Source organism: Melanostigma gelatinosum, assembly GCF_949748355.1.
Source record: "Melanostigma gelatinosum genome assembly, chromosome: 5".
Taxonomy (NCBI): Eukaryota; Metazoa; Chordata; class Actinopteri; order Perciformes; family Zoarcidae; genus Melanostigma; species Melanostigma gelatinosum.
Genome location: NC_136638.1, coordinates 14,451,624 through 14,472,446, shown reverse-complemented (window position 1 = coordinate 14,472,446; position 20,823 = coordinate 14,451,624). Strand labels below are relative to the sequence as shown.

At 43.9% G+C, this 20,823-nt stretch overlaps 1 protein-coding gene across 2 annotated transcripts; it reads right to left on the bottom strand.

Moving 5' to 3' along the window:
* Window positions 1–1,168: 1,168 nt before the first annotated feature.
* On the bottom strand, window positions 1,169–19,774 carry atp7a (ATPase copper transporting alpha). Of its 2 annotated transcripts, none has more exons than XM_079269001.1 (23): window positions 19,619–19,774; window positions 18,052–18,182; window positions 13,267–13,750; window positions 11,832–12,593; window positions 11,464–11,661; window positions 11,206–11,369; window positions 10,904–11,065; window positions 10,735–10,811; window positions 9,797–10,019; window positions 9,450–9,683; window positions 9,270–9,361; window positions 8,776–8,903; window positions 8,129–8,283; window positions 7,910–8,044; window positions 7,501–7,695; window positions 6,602–6,784; window positions 6,291–6,504; window positions 5,982–6,128; window positions 5,700–5,842; window positions 4,856–5,059; window positions 3,334–3,451; window positions 3,125–3,227; window positions 1,169–3,013 (listed from the first exon to the last, which is right to left on the bottom strand). In XM_079269001.1, exons 2-23 carry the CDS (start codon window positions 18,169–18,171, stop codon window positions 2,737–2,739), a joined length of 4,518 nt encoding a protein of 1,505 aa, XP_079125127.1. In that variant the 5' UTR covers window positions 18,172–18,182; window positions 19,619–19,774; the 3' UTR covers window positions 1,169–2,736. The 2 variants fall into 2 exon arrangements, with proteins under 2 accessions (XP_079125127.1, XP_079125128.1); XM_079269002.1 differs by having other exon boundaries at window positions 2,858–3,013; window positions 3,330–3,451.
* Window positions 19,775–20,823: the final 1,049 nt, after the last annotated feature.

The following is a 20,823-nucleotide window of genomic DNA, read 5'->3' as shown; positions in this document are numbered from 1 at the left end:
TTTTGCCATTATGAACTCAACCCGCTCCGTTGACTCATCGTACAGGATATGTTTGACCTCGGCCTGGTGAGTTCCCAGTTAAAATCGTGGATCATTAACAACCTGCTCTTTATATTTTGCTGTTAAAGTGAGAAATATGCACACCTTAGAAATGACAGTTACACCAGCACACACCATCTGATGGTTTAACTTCTGTCCTGGAGTCGTCAGTATTCAGACGATAATGGACACTGTCGGTGTAGATTGCATTGATTGCATTTGTGTGCCACATTTACAGGAGATTTATCATTGGACGTTAAAATCAGGGATTAGAGTGAAGAAGATGGACTTAAAGCCACAAAACCAACAAGCAGTATTTAGCAAACCTATCCTAACTCTGAAACGTTAAGAATGATTTTGTATTTGAAACACGTCAAACTCTTGTAAACAACGATTTGATTTCATTGCATCTTTTGCTGATCATGTGTAAATGTGTCAGGTGTTTAATGTTTAATATCCTGTAAATCTACTTGCATATATTGCTGTCAAAGTACCTTTATTTTAGATCGTCATTGTGTCCAGAGAGATGAGGTGGAGCTGCTCCAAGTGAAGTTTATTTAGTGTTAAAAGGTAACTGAATGTAGCATTTTCCAACTTCAGCTGTTTTTGTGTGTTAGTCCAGAAAAGCACAATAAGTCAACATATTTCAAATGCTGCACATTTTAAAAACTTGTTGAACCTGTTCAGTTTCCTGACCGCAATACTTTTCTGTACATCCAAGAGAAGATAAATATTAAACTTACCTTTTGGTAGACTCCATTTCCGAGTGTCCCTTAACCTCTGGCTGCATCTGATGAGAACTAATTCCCCTTTAATGAGTTTAAAAAATATGAAATTCACTACCTAATAAATAACACGTCGACAAGCTTCTATCTACCAAACGAGATGAAATGTCTCTCCAGCCAAAGCGATACAAATCGACTCAAGAGGAAGAAGTCATTTACAGTTTGCATTCACAGCAATGAATATTTTTAAAATACAAGAAAAACATGGTGTTCGTTCTGCAGTACACTGATGTGATGTTTAGACTAACTGGAAGAAATAAAGTTCATGAAATCTTGTATCTGGTGTTTGATTATGTGCAACATGCAGCTCCAAAGCGCCATCTTCTGGCTCAAACGGGACAACGTGACTTTACAAAAGTGTTTTATTCCAAGGCACATCATGTTCAGAAGAACTATGAAAGACAACAAACTGGTTTCACGGAACTGAAGCCCGACGGACGTCTTCACAAAGCAATGCACGAAAACAACTGCACACAGAGCGCTTTGACAGCTACAGAACCCTGATGCATCATGGGAAAGCGGTAGGACAAACTGGCGACTCCTTTCATCGTCCGAAAGAATTACTAGCGGGGCTCAAACACAAAAATGACAGGAACAGCTGGAATGTAGTGATCATCTCCTGAGTTGACACAATCGATCGTAATGCAGAACATCTTTGTTATACTTTTACAGGAGACATAAAGCAGTTTAACAGCAGCTGCCTACTATTAAAAGATGGCATCTCGATTATACTGTGCCGTGTGATGTGTAACTCTCCTTAATTCATCAACGTTTGTCCCCCAGTAACGTGTTTGGTGGTGCTGCTGAGACACAGCTGTGTTCAGTCTGTGAACCTGCTGTGTGGCTTTAAAGAGGTTTCTTTGATCGAGGGCAACAGTGCGATTCACATGAAAAAAAAAGCACAAAGACTTACACCACTGACAGACATTGCTGTCTAGTGCGACGACAGACAGAACACGGATGCATCTGCGATAGGCTTGTTTTTCCACAGCAGACATTTTGAGTGACAGTAGGAAAAGAGTTACTTGTGTTAACATGAAGTACGCGTCCCTCCCAAGTGGGCCACAGCATGCACAGTATGAAACTAAAGCAGCTAAATGGAATGCAGCCTTCATTCATGTCACTAGTCACACCAGCCATTTTCTACTGTGACATTCCAAAATGTCTTCCGTGGAAAAAAAGGCCCATTTGGCTTTTTCATAACAAACTGCATCACGACACAAATCCTCTGCTCGGTGCTATCTTTGGAATGTGGTCGACATTGCCAAGGTGGCACTTCAATTGGCACTTGGGTAACATTTACAACTCACGCCATTAGCACTCTGCACAAACCAGCTGATTCCAGCGAGTCACGAGACTTCTTTTCTCAGTAATTACACAATTTGGGAGATTGAAAGTGAAAATTCGCATTTTGGATTCAACAACTTCATGTTTCACAAAGGATATAATGAAAAAAGATGAATAAAAGGTAATATAAATACTCTGGAATAGAATTATACAACAGCATTATAATAATTTTTCATTCAAGGAAGTGAGTTAAAATATAACTCAGTAGTGTCCTCTCGTATACGGGGCACCACTGGTGACATGTCTTTGGATGGCTGTTAAAGATTGTCCTGGCAGCTGAGCTGATCGTCCTTCTGCTTCCTGGAGGTGGAAGGTTCTGTGTGGAGGCTTCACTCTCGTGCACAGAGAGAGTGTCAAAGGGTTGGTCAGCGTGTGCCCGAGGGGGGGCGACCTCAAACGACAGGCTGCAACTGAGGGAGTGCATGTGATCTCTGAAGTGCATGTGATCAGCTGGTTGAGCTAAAAGAAAACGAGTGCTTAGCACGGCCGAATTGAATAAACGCATTCGCCATCTACTTCTTGGGCAACATAAAAGTCGATGCTGACCCGTGTGAGCCTTACGTAGTCAGCAGAACTCCTCGTCACACTGCGCCTCCCCCACCAGCAGCGAGTGTTTGTCGGGCTCGCTGAGCACCAAGCTGTTGAGCGAGTGCTTGTCGGAGCGCAGGGAGTTGATGGAGGCACGACTGTAGTTCACAATGCGGTCCAGCAGGCTGAGTCTGGGGGAGGGGCGACGCAGCTCGCCCATGCCGATGTGGACGCTGACGTCGGACAGGCTGCCCTGCCGCCTGCTGCTGTTACCCAGTCTGGCCTCCAACATCTCAGCACTGGGCTTCGTGTAGCTGAACAAAGACGAGGACAAAGAGAGAGACAAATATGGAAAGTGATTGGAAAAAGATTATGATGAAAAGGGTGATAAAATGGCCACAAGAAAGCGTTAAATGTCTCATTACCATTTGAGTAGAAGGGAGGACAAAACCACAGAGACGGACGACAGAGCCATCGCTGCAGAGCCCATCCACGGCTGTAGCACCAGGCCAATAGGAAGGAACACACCTGTGGACCGACACGGGTCAGATTAGCACCGCGTGGTCGACATTATCGCAGTGATTACCGTCGATGCGATGACATCGCTTGAATACATCTTTTTGCAGTCACCTACCAGCAGCAATAGGAATGCCAACCAGGTTGTAGATGAGAGCAAACACGAAGTTGATCCGGATCCTCCTGACAGTCTTTTTAGAAAGGTCGATGCTGGCCACCACATCCAGGAGGTCATTCTGCAGACGAGGGTTAAAAGAAGGGTAAAGAGAAGGTTGTAATATCAGACACATTGAGATCCAGTTTACAAACAGTGGTACATAATAGAACAACACAACAAACCTATTTTAGATCTAGAAGTATTGTTCTGACACTGCAAACATTATGGCTGCATGATATGAAGAAAATATGCAATATGTGATAATGATGAATACCACAATAACAATATTACTTGCGATAAGTAAACATATTTATTACATTAAAATCTTCTTGATAAAAAACAACAAAAGGAAATTATTTTGTTGAACAAATGGAACTGAATACAAAAGGCTTTTTAAGTGTAGTTATATACTGATATACTGATGCAATATTGACGTCTTGTTCAATGTGTTTATTGGGCAAATTAAGAGCTGACGATAAAAAGAAAATGCTCATAGTAATTAGCTACAAACTACTGATTAAGACAACTAAAGCTGGGTTCAGACTTCATCACACACATAAGGAGAATCTTCACAGATGTTGTTCTCTCTAATTTCAAACACGCTCACACTACAACATTTTAAAATACAGGATATTATTTAAATGATTGTGCCGGAGGGAGCAACCTCACGTGATGTCTCTCCCGTTTTAAAAGATATTAACAAAGCTGATGACGGAGACTGATGTGACGCTACAACTCGCTGTAATGAAGCTCTACAGTGAGAAAACAACAGCAGAAGGCTAAACGAGTGGATGAGAACAATGGCTGGAGGGGACCCGGTCAACACGGGTTCTCGATTCTTCAGCGAGAATTAGGAAGGGTGATTTTAATATCTGTCAATGGTAGTATGCTCGCTAACGTTAGCCTCATGGACTACAACGTTTACCGTTGCTTTGAAACACCGTCAGCTGCTCCAGCTGTCTCTCTCAATGACTATTAGGTCCCGCTCTGAAACTAGTGATGTTATCCTGCAGATTTTAACTCCTAAGGGTTTGTGAAAGCCCTCACAATACAGATAATCAGGGCCGGACATCAATACCGACCACGGGCCCGGACCAGATTCCCCCTCTGATTGTCGGACGGGTAAATCAGGGATAAAATCTGACCAAAACTCCCGTAGTCTGAGCCTGGCTAAAAATGACCCAAAATATAAGGCACTTAATGCATTCAAGTAAAGTGAATGTATCTTTATTTTGCTGAAGTTAACACAGATAATGTGAGGTATCATGTGTTGCTGTCTTGATGAATATGGCATATTGCAGTATGACTGGTATTACACCTTTGGCATCATGACAGTGTTGCATACTGTGTGTTTTCTGTGACAGTGTCACGCTGCCTCTATGCTGCAGGGCAGACAGTCTATGTTTGACGTTTTCATGTCATGAAACAGCTGATCTGTCGGCCAGAGACATGAATTCATGACAGACTTTTAACAAACTCTCACCCTGATCAAAACCACATCTGCTGCCTCTATGGCCACATCTGTCCCGGTTCCTATGGCAATGCCCACGTCAGCCATGGCCAGAGCAGGCGAGTCGTTGACACCGTCGCCCACCATGGCGACTCTCTTTCCCGCCTGCTGCAGCTGCTCCACCTTGGCCACCTTGTGGGAGGGCAGCACCTCGGCAAACACCTTCTTGATGCCGACCTGTGAGAGAGACGGAGACAGATGGCCTCACAAATCACAAAAGCAATAATATAATGGCTTTAAAATGACACATTTGAGACTGGGGTAAAGAATTAAAAACATCTGGAGCCAAGGGAGGAGGGGTAATATTCAGAGAAAGAAACGTACATATTTATGAGCGCATTGCTTCACTTTGCAAGGTCGGATCAACCACAGACACCACCGGTAACGTGAGCCGCCGAGTGCAAAATATATTAATCATATCAGTATTTATTGATGTTCATAAAGAAAACGCGCATATGTATCTTTCATGCTACACAGTTTTGCACCTGAATATTACCTCCCTCTACTGGCTTCATGATGTATTTGTTTTTGAACTAAAACGTCCCGAACACGCCGTCATAGAGACTCGATACGAATACGAATTTGGTTACCGCAATATTGTAATGATATTTTAGTATGAGTGTTGTGTTTTTGGGGGGGTTTTAAATGAAATGTTGTAGTTTTATGTCAGCATTACTTGTGCTTTCTTCTCAAACCCACATCACTCTTCTCTTCCGTATTTTACATGTTTAACAATTTGTATTAAAAGCACAGATTTCCACTCTTAAAATATTGATTTGTCAAATCATCTAGCTCTATATCCACTCTCTGTCCGTACCTGAGCAGCAATGGCTCGTGCCGTCTTGCTGTTGTCTCCGGTCATCAGCACGACCTCCAGACCCATGCTGGTCAGGGTGCGAACAGCCAGCTCAGCCTCCGGTTTCACCGTGTCTGCGATGGCTATCATCGCACACAGCAGACCTACGCACAAGGGGAAATATCGTACGCAATTAGAACAATACAAAGAGTTTTAGACAATAACATCACTGTTGGCAGTCAGTCAGGAAATGCCGGCAAACAGATAAAAAGACTACATCTCTTGTTAAACGGTACTACTCACTGTCTACAGCTACTAGAACAGCAGTGCGTCCTCTGCGCTCGTGCTCTATCATGGCCTCATCTATATCCGGTCTAATCTGCAGGCAATTCCTTTTCATCCACTCTCTGTTGCCAATCAACACGACGTAGTTGGCTGTCTGGACAAGGCCTACACACAGAGATCATTTGGGTTAGACAACAGCAAGGAAACAAGGGGAATGACATTTCGTGCAACTGTATCACTACCTTGATTCATAATCTTAGGACTAAATGAGAATGTTTCAGTGTTTCTGTTGAATACACGCCTACAACAATGTGTTTGCCAGCATACTTAGTGGCTCTGGGTCCATGATGAGGGGATGGGAGCTGGTGGACATCCCGGTGTCACTGATCTGGACGAGGATGCTGTTGCGCTGGTTGTTGTCCTCGCTGTCGCTGTCGGCCTGTCTCAGCAGGGCCTCCGTGTTGCTGACCTGACACCGGATGCCACAGCCGGGCACTGCCTGAAAGTCGGTGCATGCGCCAAGAGACTCTGTGCTGAGCTCCTTCACGCGGAAAATAATGAATGTTTAATAACTGGAGCATATGGAGGATCATGAGATTGTAGAGTGTGGGCGTTCAATTTAAAAGGTAGAGACCAACCTGTTTGCAGTATTTGGTGATAGCTGCTCCCAGAGGGTGTTCACTGTTGTTCTCCGCTGTACCCACGATGGCCAGCAGTCGGGAACGAGGCATCTTGTTCCCCTCCACCACTATCTTGACTTGGATAACCTTCGGAGCGCCATACGTGATGGTCCCAGTCTTATCGAACACCACTGACTGGACCTGCCAATAGAAGGAGATATGAGAAGAACAAAAAAAGACGATCAGGCTGCATTTTAAATGTTTTACGGTATAAAATTAGAGTAACATCCAGACCAGGGGTCTGTAACCTTTTTGATATGAAGTGGCATTTTAAGACTTTCAACCATTCACACACTGATTACAGAGGCTGCTATGCAAGGTGCCACCTGCCCTTCAGGATCTAAACTAACTAATTGTCACACACACACCGATGGCACAGCCTTTAGACGCAGTAGCTTTCCTAACACACTTCAACATGTGGACTGGAGGAGCAGAGTATCAAAGCGCCAATGTTCAAATGAGAGGACGGCCCGCTCTATACAAGAAGGCTGCCATCATTATGAAAACACATCTTAAACAAACTTAAATTCAGCAAAGGAGGCAACGAGTGTTAGCCAATCAGAGGCAGAGTAGGGCGGGTCCTGGTGGAATGAGGGTGGAGGAAAATAAACTACCGTAAATAACAGGCCGCACATCTGCCAATGGGTGTGTAAGAGGTCATTTGGCATGTGTATGACATTTCCCAAAAACTCTCTTGCACACTTATTGCTAGTGAGCCACTGGTTCAGCTTCCACGTGCTAATTTAGACTAATGTGGTTTTGAAACAGAGAAACGCAAATCCATTTTAAATTGACAGTTGGTCTGTTACATAGCTGGCTGACTGCATCGGGGTGTCAGAATATCATTAACAACACACCTTATGCGCCATCTCGAGTGGCTCTCCTCCCTTTATCAGGATGCCATTTTGGGCTCCGACCCCTGTGCCCACCATGACAGCTGTCGGGGTTGCCAAGCCAAGGGAACAGGGACATGCGATGCATAACACAGTTATGGAGGCCTGGAAGGCGAAACGAATCACGGCCTCAGCTTTGGAAATGCTCTTGTCGTAACCCTGCGGGGAGGAAATGGGTGCCGTTAGATTTTCTACCAAATAAATTACAAATCACTTTTTCCCCATCACTGAAAAAAAAGGTCAAACAGCAATAAGGAACGATATCAGATGCAGTGACACTTAGTCATGTCTCATGTTTAAATAAATGGATGTAATTTCCTGATGCTGTACCGAGGAGCTTGGTACAGATATCGAGATTGACAAGAAGACTCACAGGAAAGTACTTCACCACGAGAGCGAAGTCGAAAAAGCCAATGAAGATCCAGGCGATCAGCGTGAGGACGGATATGCCGACGATGAAGGGTACAAAGTAGCCACTGATCTTATCTGCATACTGCTGGATGGGAGCCTAAAAAATGGAATGTCAGACTTTTAACACCTGAGCAAATCAAAGCATGTGTACACAGTGCAGATCTCAAACCACATAGCTCACCTTTGAAGTCTGAGCCTCCTCGACAAGTTTGACGATCTGAGACAGCGTGGTGTCCATGCCAACATGTGTAGCGCTGATGAGCAGAGAGCCGTTCTGGTTAATGGAGCCTGCGATCACAGAGCTCCCGATCTTCTTCGTCACGGGCATGGCCTCACCTGGAGACACAACGCAACAGCTGCTCAGAAAACACAACAGTCCGAGGCAGCAGGACATCTGGAGCAAAACCACAACTCAAATAACAACCAAAGACTACTTGTTCATTAGTACTGATGATGAAGACTAATGTGGTGGCAAATGAAGGTAAACAACTAAAATACACATTTCAGGCATCAGTTGGAGCAGGAGTCAAATCTCTTGCATTGACTCAACTAACCAGAATACTTACATTTTATTGTCACAAATACTGATACAGGGTTCCCACTAATTTTAAGAAATCATTTTCCAGGATATTTTCTTTACAGAAGAGCACTCGGTCACAAACGCTCCTTTAATTAACCGGTATGCCTTGTTGTGACACATTTGACCCTAGTTTTATTCCTCCTTTTTTAAATGATGCCGGTGATATTTAGTCATTTTAATCAATTTCCAGGTGTTTCCATGAATGTCAAACTAGATTCTTGTTCGTTCATTCATTCACTGCGACCAACCTGTGATCAGCGACTCGTCGGCCATGGAGTGTCCCTCGATGACCCGCCCATCGACTGGAAACTTCCCTCCAGGAACGACTTTCACCACATCGCCCCGCTGCACCAGCTCAACATCCACCTGCTCCTCACTGGACGCACAATGTAAACGTAAACTATACAGTGTTGCTACAATGTCAGACGATTACTACACTATTGCTGTGATTATATTTTACAATACAACTATTCTCAATAATACCAAGCAGATTTCTTCCAGCGGGATTACCAGATCAAAATGCCAGTTCCTGTTTTATTTGCCATTTAAAAAAAAGTAAAGATTAAATCTAAACCCCAGTTGGAAAAGACAAATGTTCTGTTCTTACATGTTTATTCAGTCTTTGTTACATCAAGTGAGACCTTCTACTGACATTTCAATTGCAAAGATTAAGATATGTTGTAATCTAAAAGCAACTTAAGATGTGAAAGGCTAATGTAAACAAAGTAAGAACAACGAGTACCTGAGAAGGGATTTGTCACTGCCGAGCGTGACCACTGTGGCCTCAGTGGCTTGTAGAGACATCAACTTGGACAAAGCTTCAGAGGTCTTGCTCTGGGCGGAGGAAGCACAGTTCACATTGACTAATACATCCAATTCAAGTCCAGCATTTCAAGTCAGAGATATCAATAAAGAGCTAAACCTTGGCTATCTGTTCCAGCCAGCGCCCCAGGGAGATGAAGACGAAGAGCATCGGCGGAGTGTCGAAGAAGGTGATGGGGTTGACTTTTGCCTTCTCCGCCATGGCAACTATTAGGACGACCAGCGAGTAGGTGAAGGCTATGGAGGTAGCCAGAACTATTAACACGTCCATGTTTGCAGATCGGTGTTTGACTGCTTTGTAGGCTTGGATGTAGAAGTACCGACCTCCAATAAACTAAAGAGAGGAAAAACAGAAAAGTCCGTATTTAAGAAACCACAAACATTTCATTCAGAGTGCCTCCCCTCTCCTGAACAAGTCTGTATGTGCAGTCGATCCCTCTGATTTACCTGTACAGGCACACAGAAGAGGAAGGAGAGGAAGTTCATGACGGAGAGCCCTGGGAGCAGCTGTCTCTCCAGGAACATGGTGGTGTGGTAGTGGTTGCGGTCCTCCACGGTGACATTGTGCTGATGTGAAGCACTCATCTGGTGGTCCATGATAATCATGTAGGTCATCATGCCCATCACAGGCACACAGAAAAACAAGCTCACCAGGAAAGATTTCCTCCACCTTAAAGAGCACAGACAGTCGTGTGTTAGAAATGAATTAACTGCGAGGTTTTATCTCTCCTTACAAATGGACATTCTTCATCTCTATACACAGCATCGACCCACAAACACTGCACATACTGCCCATAATGCTGAACAAACCTGCAAGTCGCTTGCTAACAAGTGCCGAAATAAGACTACTTAACGGCATGAAGACAACTTGTCCACCTTCACAGCCTTCTTGTGTGTAATCGTGCTCATGCGACGGTGGTGTAGTTCGTGTATAGCCTAACGTTAGCTTTCTACTTCTGGTGATTGCATCCACGCTTCTAATATTGTAAGAGTGTTAAATTGTGAAAATGATCTTGATGAACCAAACGTTCATAAACTTGTGTTTGCCACGGCGCTTATTTTTGGAATAATCTAAAATCCCATTGGCTGTGGGAACCCGTGCAATGCTTCATTCGGAGGTTGTCCTGTAAGATGACGTCATCCCTGCAGCACTATATATAGAGTTGTGTGTTATAATAACAGAATGCATTGAGTCATGCTCAGTGGGGCTGTTTCCACCTGACCCAAAAACATAAGTGTTTTCTGAGAGAAATTAAAGGAATTGTTGAGTCATTAAACATCTGGTATAAAATGGATTCTAGTTATATCGGACACACCTTTGAGTTGTAAAGACGGATTCAAATCAGTATAAAAGCATTAATGTGGGCATGTTGTTGGTGTCTTACTGTCGGATCTCTTTGCTGTGGTCCAGGTGAGAGGCCGTACGATCATGCTTCACCAACGACGCTTCAAACCCCAGATCCTATAAATAACAAAACACTGATCAAATATCCTCCCCTTATGATTAGGAAATCAACTGAACCAATGCTTAAACAACAAACAAACAAAAAATACCGCGATGAGCTTGATGACGTCTCGCGGTCCGATGATTTCCAAGTCGTGCTTAATGTGTGCTTTGTTGGTTGCCAAGGCAACAGAGGCATATATAATCCCCTTTTCTCTCATGAGGCTGGATTCAATTTTGTGAACACAAGAGGCACACGTCATCCCCCTGACCTGAGAGGAGGTGAAGAGAAAGGGACACAAATGTATTAAAAGAGGGCATAAAGTGAAGAACAGACGTGATTCGGTTGAATGCAGCTTTCCTTCTTAATGCAACACAAACGTAACGTCAATGCAACCGCCCGGGGACTCACCACTAGTTCTAGGTTTCCATCTGAACCTTCGTAGTTCTCCATCACAGAGGCGGTAAAGCCCAGCTCCTCCACACACTCTGCTATCTTCGCGGGGTCGATGAGCTCAGCGTTATAACGCACCTCTGCTTTACTGGCCATCAGTGCCACCAGCACCGAGTAGATACCTGCACGACATTAAAGAGGTTCTGTTTAGCTCCCGGTGAAAGTAATGGCACGCGATTAAGTCCTCGTTCAGTGTTTTGTTTTGTTTACACAGACCTGATTCATTCTTGAGGTTTCTCTCGATGTTAGCCACGCAGGAAGCACAGGTCATCCCTCCTATCTGGATGTAGCATTTAGCGTGCGTGTCTCTGTCGTGTCCCTGAAGGGTTTCTTTGTGTAGGTCGCTGTCCAACTCCTTATCTTTCACATGCGAAAGAGTCGAAGACTTTGGTGCAGGCAGCAGAGAATTGGTCTCTGTGGACAACAAATGATAGCTTTTAAAAGAAAATGCAACCTCACAGTTCAACTGCTCCCACTGGCTGAGGAGCATCCAGAGGCCACGAAGATAAGAATAACTTAAAACTGCTTTAGCCATCTACTTCAGAGAAAGTAGCCATCTCAGAAACCACACCACACTATCTTACCAGGTAGGAATGCATCGAAGCCCATGTCCTCCACGGCCTCCCTCAGCTCGTCCGCTGTGGTCAGGAGGGGATCGTACTCAAAGGTGCCCTGGTGATCAGACAGAGAGACGTGGGCTGAAATCACCCCCTTCCTTTGGGAGATCATGCCTTCGATGGACTGGACACAGGAGGTGCACGTCATGCCCTCGATGTGAATATTGACTACAGACGCTAGAGGCTGGGTGAAGCAAGGCTGAGAGGCAGCAGGTTTTGCCTGGGCTGCTCGTGCAGGCTGAGGTGGCGGCGATGTGGACACAGAACAGAGAGGGCCAGCGGAGTCCCAGCTTTGAGTCTTGAAGCTTCCTGGAGGCAGCGCCTCAATGGCCTGCTGCAACTGAGTCACAGTGACCTGCAGAGGATTGTAGCAGATGGAGGCCTTCTCCTTCTCCAGAGAGACCTCCACAGAGGAGACACCAGGCAGCATGGAGATATTGTCTTGGATATTGACCACGCATGAACGGCAGTGCATGCCTTTCACCCTCAGCGCGATGAGAGTCGTGTCGATGAAGATTTCAGTCTCCTCTGACGTCTCTGAGGGAGAAGAAACGGTTGGTTTTTGAGAATCAACTAAACGTTCGATTTCACTGAGGGACAGCTCCAAAGGCCGAGGCTTGGACTTGACAAATGCATTGAAGCCCGCCACGGCAATCTGGTCGGTGATGGTTTGGACGGTGACGAAGTACGGCAGGTACACGATTGTAGCTTCCTGAGTCTCTAACACAACTGTTGAGAATAAAGACACGACTAAGTTAAAAATAAAAAACGCAAAAGCATGAAAGACTTTTTTAGAAAAGAGAATATTTCACAAGAACAGGAAGTGACTGTGCATGAAACGATAGAAATTCACAAGAACAACATTCATGTCCATATTCGCACATGAAGCGTATTTAGCACCATACAATCCTGTATGTTAGCTCCTCGTCTTTTAAACCTTAAAACCAAAGAGGACAGAGCTTTTGCGTTGACAGAATTATTTTATAATTCATTAATATCAATTGGCCGCAAAGCACTTTGTAGCTTAGGTTTTGAAAAGTGCTTCAGATGAATATTATTATCATAAAACTGTCATGAAGATATCATTGTAAGTTGAAAATGTTGAATTCTATTTAGAAACTCAACTTTATTAGAATAGCCCTGAACACAGGTGGGGGGGGGGGGGTTTAATGTTTGTGTGTCTACACCACAACAACACCAGTGGAGGGATTTCATTATTTCAATAGTCGTAAACAAATCCCACTCAGCAACCTGTCAGTGGTGAACACACACACATGACAGACTTGCTATCTGTCAGACGTGCATTCCTGTGTCGCGCAGGAATTGTGTAACAACATCCCTTCTAGCTCATACAGTGTGCTAATGTGTGACAAACAGCTCGTAAACAGTTCAAGTACATCACCTTTGATCTTCTCAATCCCTTTCAGTTTTCCAATCTTCCCTTCAATAGTGGTGGTGCAGGAGTGACAGGTCATTCCTTCAATGTTCAACTTAAGAAGCGCCACCCCGCTTCCCGCTGGGCCTTTTTGCTTTGGACTGCTGGCTGCGGGCTTCTCCAGAGGTGTCGCGATGGCCACCACCTCACTCAGCTGCTGCGCAGAAGTCAGGGAAGGAACAAAGGTAACAGTGATGCCCAGCTGGGCCGGGCTCTCGCTGACATCCAACACTCCCTGAAACTGGGACAGCTTCTCCAAAGCCTCCTGTTGAGCTGCAGGTGTCAGGCCTGAGGTGGAGATCAGCTGCGTATCTGTGGAGACGGGTGTGGCTGTGCTGGAGTCTGAGGGACTTGATTCAAAGCCCATGTCCTCGATGGCCTCTGACAGAGACTCTGGGCTATGTTGGCTGTGGTCAAATGTGACCGTGGCATTCTTCTGCTCTAAAGACACCTACAAAATAAAAGTCAAGGTGTGGGTTTAGCAAGTAATTAAGTTATCACAGAAAGTACATTCATAAAGTGTGAAAAGAAACATAAACTTACTGCTGAAAAACAATGATTGTCTACGACAAACTGTTTATGGATTATGAAAGGGGCGGGGCTATGAGTCTAACATCATGGCAACATTGATTTTTCATGAAAAAGCAAATGTTTGATGACTTTCGATGGCAATGGGAGAATAACAATGAATCCTTCCGTCTCAATAGGGCCTCTGCTGACCGACTGCTGGTAAGTGCTCAGGTCCTAATAAAAAGGTGCGGCTCTCTTTCTTCTGATTAACAAGAGTTCAAAGTTCAAAAGTTCAAAGTTTGCTTTATTGTCAATTCCACAATGTACTGAACATACAGGGGAGTTGAAAAGACGTTTCTCTCTAGTCCAACATAAACATATAAAGTGAATACAGTGCAATAGATTAAAAAACATTAAAAAACATTTTGACAATAAATATATATAATAAGAGAAAAAAAAACAAAAAAAAGTTAGCAATCTGTGTTTAGCAGCAGTTGGACGTGGGGAGTCTTAAAAGAGAGGAGGGAGAGATTTCAGAGAGTTCAGCTTCCTAACAGCCTGGTGGACGAAGCAGTTTGAGAGTCTGGTGGTGCGAGCACGGAGGCTCCGGTATCTTCTCTCAGAGGGCAGGAGGCTGAAGAGACTGTGTGAGGGGTGGCTGGATTCGCGCACAATCATGGTCACTTTGCAGATGAGGCGAGTGCCATATATGTCCTGCAGGGAGGGGAGTGAGGCACCAATGATCCTTCCAGCTGTGTTCACTATGCGCTGCAGGGCTTTCCTGTTGTGTTCAGTGCAGCTTCCGCCCCACACAGTGATGCAGTTTGTCAGGATGCTCTCAATGGTGCCTCGGTAAAAGGTGCACATGATGGGCGGTGGCGTTCTTGCCTTCTTCAGTTTGCGGAGAAAGTAGAGGCGCCTCTGGGCTTTCTTTGCCAGTGATGTTTGCCAGTGTTTGCCAGAGTTGTGTCGTCTGCAAACTTGACCATGTGATTGGTGCTGTAGGTTGTAGTGCAGTCGTGTGTCAGCAAGGTGAAGAGCAGTGGACTGAGCACACAGCCTTGAGGGACCCCTGTGCTCAGTGTGATGCTGCTCGAGGTGTTGTTGCCGACACGTACTGCTTGTGGCCTCTCGCTGAGGAAGTCCAGCAGCCAGTTACACAGCGAGGTGTTGAGCCCCAGCTGGTCAAGTTTGAAGATGAGTTTTTGTGGGATTATGGTGTTGAATGCTGAACTAAAGTCTATGAACAGCATTCTCACATATGAGTCTTTTGAGTCCAGATGGGTGAGGGCTGGGTGGAGAGCAGAGCAGATTGCATCCTCCGTGGACCGCTTGGCACGGTATGCAAACTGGAAAGGGTCCAGGGTGGGGGGAAGAATGGATTTGATGTGTGACATGACTAGCCGTTCAAAGCACTTCATGATTATGGGAGTCAGTGCCACCGGACGGTAGTAATTATAGCAGGACGGAGTGGGTTTCTTTGGCACAGGTATGATGATGGTGGCCTTGAAGCATGATGGAACAACAGCTTGTCTCAGAGAAGTATTAAAGACATCCTTGAAGACATCCTTAAGCTCCTCTGCGCAGTCCTTCAACACGCGACCAGGGATGTTGTCTGGACCTGTTGCCTTGCGGGTGTTGATAGTGGAGAGTGTCCTCTTCACGCTGGCAGAAGACAGGCACAGAGCCTGGTCGTGGGGAGGGGGCGGAGTCTTGTGTGGACATGTGCTGTTTTGTGTTTCAAACCGTGCAAAGAAGCTGTTGAGGTTGTTTAGCAGAGAGATGTTGCTGCCGCAGATCTGTGCCACGGGTTTGTAGTCCGTAAGGGTCTGAATGCCCTGCCACAGGCTCCGTGTATCTCTGCCGTCTTCAAAGTGACTGGTTATCTTCTTCGAGTATTTCTGTTTTGCTTTCCTGATGCCGTGGGACAGGTCGGCTCTCGCTCTTCTCAGGCCAGTTTCATCCCCGGCTCTGAAGGCGTTGTTTCTGGCCCTCAGCAGCCGATGTACTTCCCCTGTCAGCCATGGCTTCTGGTTAGCCCGAGTGATGATGTTTTTTATATGAGTCACATCATCAATGCACTTACTAATGTAAAAAGTAACAGTGTCTGTATACTCGTCAATGTCTGTGTGATTGTTGTATGTGGCTGCCTGCTTAAACATTCCCCAGTCTGTTGTGTCAAAGCAGTCTTGGAGAGCAGAGGAGGCCCCATCTGGCCACACCCATACCTGCTTCAAAACCGGTCTGGTGACTTTCACTCTTGGTCTGTATGCTGGCATTAGCAGGACGGTGATGTGGTCAGAGTCCTATGTGGGGTAGGGGTGAGGCCTTGTACGCTCCTTTGCGAGTAGTGTAGACCAGATCCAAAATGTTTTCCCCTCTTGTTGGGAAATCAACATGCTGATGTAATTTGGGAAGGACAGTCTTAAGGTTAGCATGGTTGAAATCTCCAGCGAGGATGGTGAAGCCATCTGGGTGAGCTGTCTGTTGTTCAGTGATGGCCTGATACAGTTCACAAAGGGCCGCACTTCTGTCACTGTTGTTGTGGGTGGGAGGGATGTAAACAACGACTAGCAGAATCGCCGTAAATTCCCTAAGAGTACTAGTAGTATTACTAGTAATGTACTCGTAATACTGCAAAGCACTAAATGTAGGTTTGTATGTAGTCATCAAGCTTATTGATTTAATGTTGAGATACTGTACAACAGTTGCAATCAGATCGTACATCAACAACTGAAGGGATGATCAGCGATTGTTTTTTCCTCCACCGATATTAAGGTGATTTTAACCAATTTACTATCACAACTATGACATTTTGTTTTTTTAATCTCTATAATCTGTGCCCTATTGTGCATTCATAGATGTTTCTGGATGACCGGTATATCTGTACGCTGAGCCATGTTAATCAGCACGTCGGCATGTCAATTATAAACCAGTTTGCCGTCATTCTTCCAAGGATCTAACACCCGACATAGTCCAAATGCCTGCTCACCAAACGTTGCTCTGCGCTGCATAGGAGTAGTGAACGTTGTAACATTTCGGAAAATAGGATTTTGTGTTATTGTGGTTATTATATGTTTTTGAAAGATTAAACCCCAACAAATATGGAGAACAGCAGAATATTTATTTTATCTTTTTTCAATACATTTTGAACTGAACTTTTGGACAGACAATTATAGAGACGAGGAGCGGCCGTCACTGGCTGAGTGTGTTTGAGAGAGAGAGAGAGAGGCAAGAGAAGGTAGAGAGTGGACTATTTAATAATAATGTTAATGAAACATGATGTGATGTTGCACCAACCACAGAGAGAGACTTGCTTGAGGAAATCGTAAAGGTTTGACTATTTTAAAGCTCCATTAGACGCTCAGCCCCGTGGCAATGCTGAGTAACCGCCCAGCCTTATGTCAACATAGCCACATCATTCAATTCCATTTCTGTTTGTCTTTTTTTACAGCCAAACTGTGAACCTAGTATATATATATATATAAAAAGAAAAGTCCATTGCCCAAGCTCACATTGAGTTCTGTCAGCATGATGACCCTTAACTCTTCCTCTTTAGCAAGAAGGAAACATGTGACACACTGAAGGGATCACTTGACTGAACCATGAGTTTTGTTGTGAGTGGGCCTCCCGGTTGGATTAACTTTTCTCTTTCTGAGAATGAGAGACGGCGGAGGGCAAAGAACGAGACAACGACTGTTGTACCAAGAAAACTCGATTCACTCCTCCCAGATCATGTCTACATCAATTAACTTAAAATGAACCAGGAACTAAATTCTCTTAAAACATAAATGACATTGCCTGTGGGTACAGACTGCATATCGACCTGCTGTCCCAGTCCTGCAAAGGGCAGGGCTTAATCTGGAGCACAATATTACGTTATCTTCTCATTTAGCCCCAGCCTGAGGGGTAAACACACAATGAACGAAACAGCAGACCACGACTATTGCAAGTAAGCGATCTCTCATGGCTTTGTTGATGTTGCTTTGTTGTATGTCAGACCAGCTAGCCCTGAGGGAGTAAGACTCTGGGATTCATCAAACTGCATTACCCTAAAATGGGCCGGAACCGTTGGTTAAAATAATAATGGATGCATATCTGCCTTTTCAACGAGGTTCATGGTACAACATCCATAGTAGTCATTTCAGATCCGGTGTTAAACTGCACCTCATCATGGAAAATAAACGCTGTTTGACTCGAAATGTAAAAATGTGTTTATATCTTTGCAAAGACAGAATTTACCTTTATATGTATCACTCCAGGGAGCGAACCGATGCGCTGCTCGATGGACTGGACACAGGAGCCACAAGTCATTCCCACCACTCCCAGGGAAACAGAACACAGATTGACTTTCTGTGTCATGATTACTTTCTCTAAAAAGGACACAAAAAGGAAACTTAACATCAAATTTCAAGTCCTTTGCTTTAAAACAGTTACACAGAGCGAATGCATCACAAAGTCTGGACAAATGCTAAAAGAGAAAGGTCAGCTCTTCTCACAGAATGAAACAACAGGCTAGTAAAAACACATGACAGTCACTTCAACACAAGGTTGAGATCTTTATACACTTTCAATATAGTTAGACGGCACTAGGCATTAAATCGTTTATTTGAATCAGAAGAGACATTAATATATTCTGAGAACTACAGGACCTGATAGCTATGAGAAGACTAATTGTTTCACTAGAACTGTTTTGTAACTACAACTATAAGCCTCGCACCAAAACGATATAAAAGCACTTCACAATACTACTTATTTTAAAGAAACCAGGATATTTCACCCTTTTTAAAAAGGTGAATCAAATTTGTTTTGCCATTTCTTGGAGATTAAGGTTCAAAATTGACAAATAATTATCAAAGGAAAACATTTTGAGCTGCACAATTGCTGCCACATTAGAGTAATTGATATAACCTGTGACCAGTATTTTCACAGTCACTTGACAAAAAACGAAAAATAATACAAAGCTTCTTCGTACATAATGTAAAAATAAAAGTAAAAGGAAAGGTTACTGTTTCCTTGTTTCCTTGTTTGGATAGAATAATTTGGTCATCAAGCCACCGCAGATTAAAGCTCTGAACATTTTGTCACTTTCATTAAAACTACAATCTCCTCCAGAGTTTAAGAGGCAGGTAACATTACTGTCATTCAACAAATCTGGTGCCAACCCAGAACTTAGCTTTTACCAAGTGAATGCTTCACTGAAATGTGAGAATAGTCACGATAATCAGCTGCTCGTGAGTTTAGAAAGACACCTGCCACACCAAGACAAGTTCATCTTAGTGGTCAAGCTTGTTCACGTGGACTACAACCCTTCTGGACGTAATGATGGCCATCTAATCACAAACTGAGGAGAATAGTTTACATCGGAGACACCCAATGTTAATGAATACAACTGACGGACTAACAGGACCAAAAAACAGCAAGGCTAAGAATCAAGTCAAAGAGAAAACAAACGCAATTCACTCTCTGTCAACACTACTACTACACAGCACATATGAGTAGCTACATGCTCTACATATGATTTGTAACAAAGTTTGGTGACAGCAACTTAGTGAGTAAGATCCTCAAACTCTTGGATTTAATTTAGCTAATTAACCGCAGGATAGCTTGACTTAGCGCAGGCTAAATAATGAGTTAAACTTAACATTAGCTTGTTACTAAACTCACAAAACAGTGTGTTGTCTACTTAAAGTCAGCTGAGGTGTCAAACGTAAAAGTATTCTTTCCTTAACATTGTAGACAACACATGTCCTCTGTTAAAACACGGCTAACGTTAAGGTTAGTTTTAGCATGAAATAAAAACTCTTACCTTCAGAGACCAGTTAGCCGTTAGTTAGCTCCAGGCTAATGACTGGCACACTGCGTGGCTAAACCAGCTAGCTTCTTCTTCTCTTCACCCTACGTTATGAGCAACGCATCGTTCCGCCTGCGAGCTATAACGAGCAGTGCTGAGGATATTGTTTTCCTCCCCTGATCACTAAAATTGGCCTGTGAAGCTGTTTTTCTTTCTGCTTCTCATGCCGACGTGACTGACGTTTGGACACAGTGCCGCGTCACTTCCAAGGGGCGGGGCTACAGGCTACAGTTTCGGCAAGACATGTTCAATGCTTTTGGTAAATAAGAGAAAATAAGATGATCCTTTATTAGTCCCGCAGTGCGGGAATTGACTGGATTACAGCAGCATAGTGGATAGTGCAAACTAGAGACATAGTAAAAAACAAGATCAAAACAAGTATTGTAAATAAGTAATAAAACAGCAATGAAGTAAACAATCCGCAATAACTAAAATATTATAAATACAGACAGAGTAATTGTTGTGTTGCATTTTATATATACAGACAGAATCTTTTTTTGTATTGCACAGTGTGTTTATATTGCACAGATTGTTAAGTGTTAAATTTACGCTTGATTTATTCCGTTCAACCTTGTTTTTACTGATCAGTAATTGTTGATATCATCCATGCACTTTCTATAGTGGGTTGAAAGTGGGTCGAAAGTGGATTCAATGGCCACACAGCCTCGGAACAGGTCTGGTTTATGAAGATAAATAAGCAGGCCAGTGATGACAGAATGAAATCAGCTCACCTTCAGATGAATACTGCAATGTTGTGGAAAATATGAGTCACCAGTTATGAACCTAATGAGTGTGACGTTTCACATTGGTGGTTCATGCATATAGATTACATCAAATTATCCTGGGACCCATACGATTGCCACTTGTATTTCTACCTGCAGTAGGTCACTTAAAAACTGTCTGTCTGTCTATCTTGTGAGAGTTGTCTCTCTGCATAGACATTGTGATGCAGAATCCTGCATGGAGTAGGTTCTTTTATTCTGTGAAGGATGGTCTGAATTCACTCACTGCAACCTTTTAACCATCGAGCGTAAAGGATGTGGAGCTGTCATCTGTTGGCTAATATTAAAAGCATATAAAAAGCATCACACTGAACAGCATTTCCCATATTATCATCAGTGTGTGTTGTTCAGTGAATTCCAGGCCTTTTGTTGTGGTGA